Below are 6919 nucleotides of genomic sequence, written 5' to 3'. Positions count from 1 at the left end.
GGGTAATAAGGTTTGCTATGTGGCATAGGAATATAAAAATTACTAAGGAATAAAGAATCAGCCCAATACAGATAATTAAGCCCAACTACAACATAAACCCAAAATACAAAATACATGAACGCGGAACCAAATATGTTAACAATTAGCCAGTAATAATCCTGAAATTTTAAACTAAAATCTTAAGTTCGGGTCAACTCGAGACATTTTTGTCAAAACTGAAAAGCCGAAATTCAAGACGCACTGACCAATTTTTAAATAATCCCTTTAAAATAACTGCACTGGCTAATTACTAAATAACAGCCCTTTAAATAGGCTGTCTGATGTCATTTCTAAGATTTTATATACCAAACAAACAAGAATTCATTCAAAGAATATACTTAGTTTTTCAGCTTGAACAACTTTGTATAAAGCCCAAAATTTGTTTTGGTACAAAACTTAGCTTGATCGTCTCTCCACGAGACATAGAAAGCTAAAACGACCAATCCTTAAAAAAGATTGGACACTGATCTTTTACATTTTTTTTTTTATCTTTGACCACTTACTACAAGCCAAAATGTCTTGGGCTATGTTGCTCAGACTCTCCGAAAATGTTGTCGGGTACATGTCGAATCCTCAAAAATAGTGCATTTTTGAAAATCCGATACGGGTGCGGTGACATTTTGGAAAGTCTGCGCAACATGGGTTACATCTCCCCGCGAGACGCTATTATGCAACCACTCTTCTAAAGATTAAAAATTGAAAAAAAAAAAAACCTTTACATCTAGATACACGAAGACAATCTAGCTATGATCATCAAGAAAAAGAACAACACCTTCCTCGGACTGTAGGATGAACTTGTCATTCGACTGCAAATCCTCGTAACAAGCATCGCCCCATTTATGAGTATAGCAAGCATATATCTCAACTAGGAGCAACATTTTTCGCTATGTCGAGACTTGTACGCTTCTTTCTGTTTCAAAATTTGGTTCTTCACTACTGTTGAGCCTTTCTCCTGTAGACTTGGCACCTCCAGTATCTGTAAGTTAAATTTGAGCAGTTAGCAAACACTAAGCAAAAGTGTACAGATTCAAGAAGTAACAACTACAGAGAATGTTTTCTGAATGATAAACTGCAGAGCAGAGAATCGCCTTTCAAGAGAATAGGCATCGAGGGATCAAGGGACCATCTCCGCATCATGGACGACCCGAGAAAACAGATGCCGAATAATGTTCTCCTCAATGGGTCAAGCACGAGCTCAGAACTAACGGATCCTAGCCAATGTTGCTTGGATACTTCAAAAAATGCAGCCCAGTTCGTGACGGGTCCTTCAAAAATGCTCCAATTATGCGCTAAAAGTTATGCATTTTTCGAGAATCCGACACAACTGCTGCAGCACTTTTGCAGGATCCGAGCAACATGAATTCTAACTACAAGCCACTAACCATACTTCAAAGCATTCTCTACCAGCTGCTCAATCCTTTTAAAAGTGATATTATTACATCCTCCAGTATTTTCGACGCACTTATCCACTTTAACTTTCAAATTCTTCTCAGGAAAGCAATTTTCATTTAAGAACAATTAAAGTTGAAGTTCAAGAAATTCAAATTCTTCTCAGGAAAGCAATTTCCATTTAAGAACAATTAAAGTTGAAGTTCAAGAAATTTAAAGTTGCTGCCATGTGACCAGGAGGTCACGGGTTCAAATCGTGGAAACAACCTCTTGCATAAATGCAGGATTTATGCAAGAGTAAGGCTGCGTACGTGGTCCGGCCCTTCCCCGAACCTCCTTCATAGCGGGAGCTTAGTGCCCCGGGCTGCCTTTTTTTTAAAAACATTTTGCATAAGCCCCAAACTAATGAAAAACTCGGCCCCGCATTTCTACTAAACTAGAACGTCTCATATTTTAAACTTTCAGGAAAGACGTTTTTAGAGAACAGCTGTCTGAAAACATACCCTGGGGTTCTTTTTCTTTTCCGGAGCACATATTCGTTTAATTTCCAAAAGGGATAGTTATAGCTCAAGACAGTCGAAATCAAACTTGAATGGGACTACATTCAACGTATATGATGCCCTGGTTAATTTCAGCAAATTTGTCCAACAAATAATCAGTAGGCATTGAGCAGAAGGCTTTTCTCCGATCCGACACAGGATCATTGGTTTTCCACTTAAATACAATATTTGGAGATTATATTGATAGTCTGCATTTGTTGCAAGAAAAGAAAGGAGTATGTAGCTCCAACTTGTAGTAGGGAATGCAGTAGCCTAAAAGGTTATCACGCGAATGGGGGAAAAATAATCCGCAAGGGATATGATTTTCTAATAAGACATTTACACATGTTTGCTATCCCCTTTTTGTTTACTTCGACCTGTGTCCGTTTATTTGGCAAACCAAACATCAATACATCCACCACAAGAAACTTTGATCGACTATATCTTAAACAATAGTGGAGGAAAAAAAACGAGAAAAACGAGCCTAAGAGGAGTACCTTTTTTGTGAGATCTTTAAAACACAGCTGCACATTTTCTCTTGTCCTAGCACTACATTCAAGAAATAAACAATTGTGCTCTTTCGCAAATGCCAGGCCTTCTTCTCTAGTTACAGCCCTTTCACTATCCTGGAAATAGGATGTCAGTAACATGAGCAAATTCATCGCAAGTGAACTTGACTCCTTTTTTTGTGCATACATCTTAAAGATGAGATTACTTGAGCATGACTGATGAAGAAAATTTTTACGACCATAGATGGCTTTAGCAATATTTTTGGACGTCAAAAGCGACGGGTGAAATACTTCAACTTCAAAAGGTTTGACCAATTTATCTAAGCGAAGAGGTGAGTTGCAACATGCATTTCTAGATTAGGTTCACAGACAGTGACTTAAGAATGATCATCAAACCCTTCCTGATGAATATCGCAGATATGCAGGATATCACTCTTTTAATAGCTCATTGCAAGTCAAAAATAAGATTTTTTAAAAAAAATACAAATTATGAACCAATAACTTTCACATCTTGCTCCTCATCCTAGGTAAATTCAAACAAAACGAATGGATTAACTAACATTTGAATTCATGATGACACAGAAGGATAAGTCACACTCACCCTATCGACTTTGTTCCCGACTAGCATCTTGATACACTCAGGATTCGTGGAGTAAAACTTTATATCCTTCGACCAAGTTTCTGATAAGTTTGTAAAGGTCTCTCGCCTTGTTACATCATACACTAAGATTAAAAAGATCGATATTAGTTATCATAATAGCAAGCAACTAGCACCTCCACAGATAGAACAAATACAAGGACCAGCATTTAGCAGTTAAATCCTGTAACAATAACATATATTAGGCCACATCTAATGATCATAAACTATGACAATAACCCCCCCCCCCCCCCCCGGGCATATTCGGACACATTAATGTCCCAAAGAATTTGAAATTTCCCTTGCAGTTCTTTGCAAACTGGGAAAAGTACGAATTAGGAAGTACCAGGTCAACTTGAGGAAAGCATTCACATATAGTCAATGAAAGAACAATTTAACAGGGAGCTCTGGTGATCCTCAGAAAGCAAGAGCAATTTAGTCTGATGGCTTACCTAGTATAATTCCGTGAGCCCCTCTATAATACGAGCTTGTCAACGCTCCAAACCTCTCTTGTCCAGCTGCAGGGAGATAACTTATACTCAGAAACCCGGCCTTACTTTGAAATTGCAGAACAGGAAGAGTACTAACACCTATCTCTACTGCTTTTATTTAACTGATTTTTTTTCCACGTGTTGGTATAGCTTCCCAAAAATAATAGCATAACCTCAAAATTATCTTTTATTACCTGTATCCCAAATTGTTAATTTCAACCTCTTTCCACCAACTGTTAGCGTCCTGATTTTGAAGTCCACACCTTAACATTTGAAATAAAATGTGAGAGATGAGATCTGCTTTCTCCATTTCCTTCGGTAATCAAAATAATAAACTGAAATGCATTTGTCCCTCACTCCCTCTCAATTAGGGAAAACTCGATACGTTTGTTCACCTTTTCATGTTTCAACTTCTGTAATGAACTGATATCAAAAGCACAACCAAGTAAATGAAAAGAAAATTTTAATAAACTTCTATGATAACCAAGGAGAAAAAAACTAAAAAATGCTAGTAACAAGTTTGAACTATGTTTAGGAGAACAGAAGAAATTTTAACTTTTTTAAAACAAGGACGTGCAAAGGGCAAAATATGTGCCACCTAAATCATGACAATGATTGGCATCCTCACATGCAAATGGGACGGCCACTGCAATTTGCATATAAAAATTTATCATTGCTATTGCACAATATTTTTTAAATATTTTTTAATGCATGAGCTACTAGCACATTAGGTCAAGCATACAGGGAATTACAAGGGATCATTGTCCCTTTCTCAAAGTTGGGAAGTTAAACAGAACAAGGTAAGAGTGGTTGCAGAGTTTTGAGAGCTACTGCTTCATAGGAAACAAAAACATGGTGATTAGTAGTCTCATTTCAATCTCCGCGGACAGTCAGATTACCATGACCAAAAAGACGATGGTTATAAAGATTTTGCCCTTGTAATGATGCAAGACACGGTAAAGTCGCAGCATATAGGAATAGGACTGTTGTTATGGGGCTCGACATGGAGAAACTCAACGACGACAACCTTAAATTGGAAACAGAATACAAGTTTAATGACTACGTAACGAGCTTCAAGTTGTCAAATGTTGTATAGATGAAATTTTTATCACGTCTCAGTTTACAGGTGCAAAAAAAATTCTAATTTGATATTAGGAAACTACAATTCGTAACAATCACCATCTGTCTTGTCCCATGGAGTCAAAACCTAAAGTAGTACATCCCTTATCATTAAACTCCAGGGGAGAAAACCTTCCATTAAATTGAAGCAATTGATACTCTTTGTAAACAGTACCATTTGTAGTAAATTTAAGCTCCACCTCCCACAAATTGAAATATTTCCATTTCATAAGCTTCTCCAACTACCTTCTTTTATTCTTGCTAATAACGAGAAATGCTAGTCTTACTTGTCTATGCGTCAGTCATCGTAATCCTAGTATAGGACAACAACAAACCCAGTATAATCCCATAAGTGGGTCTGGGGAGGATAGCGTCAGTCATCGTAATCCTAGTATACAACAACAACAACAAACCCAGTATAATCCCATAAGTGGGTCTGGGAAGGATAGTGAGTGCGCAGACCTTACCCTATGATGAATGTAGAGAGGTTGTTTCCAAGGCACGAGGAAAGATGAAAATAAAGCAGTATAGAAATGTATAAAAAGGTAAAGAAATGATAATTATCAAAGTGCAATAGATACACATTTATTCCTTTCCCATAAATAAGCAATCGCATCAACTTCCAGAGATATGCCAGGGCTAATTGACTACTAGCTCTAATTCATAGTACCTGTCTTTTAAGGTATTTGCACACCCCTTAATCAAGATATTTAATAGTTCTCAAATGTTTCACTTAATTAATACACTACTAATTAGGTACTCCTATAAATACTCCTTATATTCCTAAAAGGTCAAATCTTTAAAAACAAATCCAAGTGTATCAAAACGACTAATATTTGTTATGATGGAGTATAGACTAATGAGGGCGGGTCAAGCAGGACCGGCAGGCTTCTAGGCGGTCAAGCTTAGGAAGAAGGAGTGCACATGTCACCTTAGGCGAATCCAAGAGGAAAGTGAAAGAGTCATGACACAAATTCACGTGGTACGCGTGCTTTTGGGACTAAATATGGCATAGCCCGGAAGACAAATTCACGCGGACCTAGGCCTACAACAAACAATACGTGCCATGGGCTTGTGAAGTGACAATTTGGGACCATAGAACATGATACAGGTCAGTTCCCAGGTAACCTGAAGAACACCATAGTGGAAATAAGTTGAATCAACCTCCACCAAACAACCCCAGAAAAATACAAAGCAAACAAATTTTTCCAATTCTTAGTACTCAGAAGCTGACCCTGTATACAGAGCTGAGCTAGTCCAAGAAATAACAGCCAAAAACAAACAAAACCCATAAAGAAGAACAACCAGTGGCACAAAATTAAACACAAGCAAAATGGATCAAAACTATAAAAAGGGTGTTTAGTTTTTATACCAATAGTAGGAGAAAGATCCTGAGGAGGATGCTGTGAAATAAAACTGACAAGAAGACTGCTTTTTCCAACTCCAGAATCTCCAACTAGCAAAATCTTGAACGAATAATCATAGCTACTATTTCCACCGTTTTGATTCTTTTTCATATCCATTATCATTAAATTAATTCCACATACTTAACACTTCTTTTTCTCTGCTTCTACAAAATCCCTATCTATCTTTTTTTTTCTTTCTCAATCTCAGAGTTTTTCGTTGAAAACAAGGAAGATAAACCAATTAATTAATTTTGAAAAATGAACAGTTGATAGATAGTGAAATTTTTTGAATTAATAAAAATTTAGGAATTATGAAAGAGTATATTAAGAGGCTATGGAGTTGGCGGGTGAAATAGTAGGACAAATGTTGTCTTTTCATAGAGACATTTGTGAGGAACATTTGTACACGCGCCAGCACCAGGAAGTAGCTGATCTCATGTAAGGGACCCACCGTGCCGTGCTGTCATGCGCCTGCAGTTTGGTTTGGTATTTCTCGTTTGTCTTCTTCTGTTTGAAAGTTCTCCACGTTACGAATATTTATTGGTGTTATAAATAAAATTTTATTTATGGTGAATGTCTATATTTAGAGAGATTCTAGAGTTTATTATTTGATGGCTAAGTCACCCTCTCCCTATAAATAGAGGGTTCTATTCCATTGTAATTCATCCCAAATCAATAAGAATTCTCTCCCTCTACTTTTCTCTGCAATACTCTTCTTCTTTTATTGTTTTATAACACGTTATCAGTACGAGACTCTAACCAATTGAGTAGAAGCTTTGGGATTGAGCAT

The 6919-nt window shown here is 37.0% G+C and overlaps 1 protein-coding gene across 2 annotated transcripts; it reads right to left on the bottom strand.

Annotated features, from left to right (window-relative positions):
• Window positions 1-324: 324 nt before the first annotated feature.
• Window positions 325-6443, bottom strand: LOC109215009 (ras-related protein RABC2a-like). Of its 2 annotated transcripts, XM_019379005.1 has the most exons (6): window positions 6096-6441; window positions 3799-3867; window positions 3566-3631; window positions 3078-3199; window positions 2465-2593; window positions 325-1015 (listed from the first exon to the last, which is right to left on the bottom strand). In XM_019379005.1, the coding sequence occupies exons 1-6, from the start codon at window positions 6250-6252 to the stop codon at window positions 905-907; spliced, it is 654 nt and encodes a 217-aa protein (XP_019234550.1). In that variant the 5' UTR covers window positions 6253-6441; the 3' UTR covers window positions 325-904. The 2 variants fall into 2 exon arrangements, with proteins under 2 accessions (XP_019234550.1, XP_019234551.1); XM_019379006.1 differs by lacking the exon at window positions 2465-2593 and having other exon boundaries at window positions 6096-6443.
• Window positions 6444-6919: the final 476 nt, after the last annotated feature.

The sequence above is a fragment of the Nicotiana attenuata genome, unplaced genomic scaffold (genome assembly GCF_001879085.1).
Source record: "Nicotiana attenuata strain UT unplaced genomic scaffold, NIATTr2, whole genome shotgun sequence".
NCBI lineage: Eukaryota > Viridiplantae > Streptophyta > Magnoliopsida > Solanales > Solanaceae > Nicotiana > Nicotiana attenuata.
This window is presented reverse-complemented; position numbering and strand designations above follow the sequence as displayed.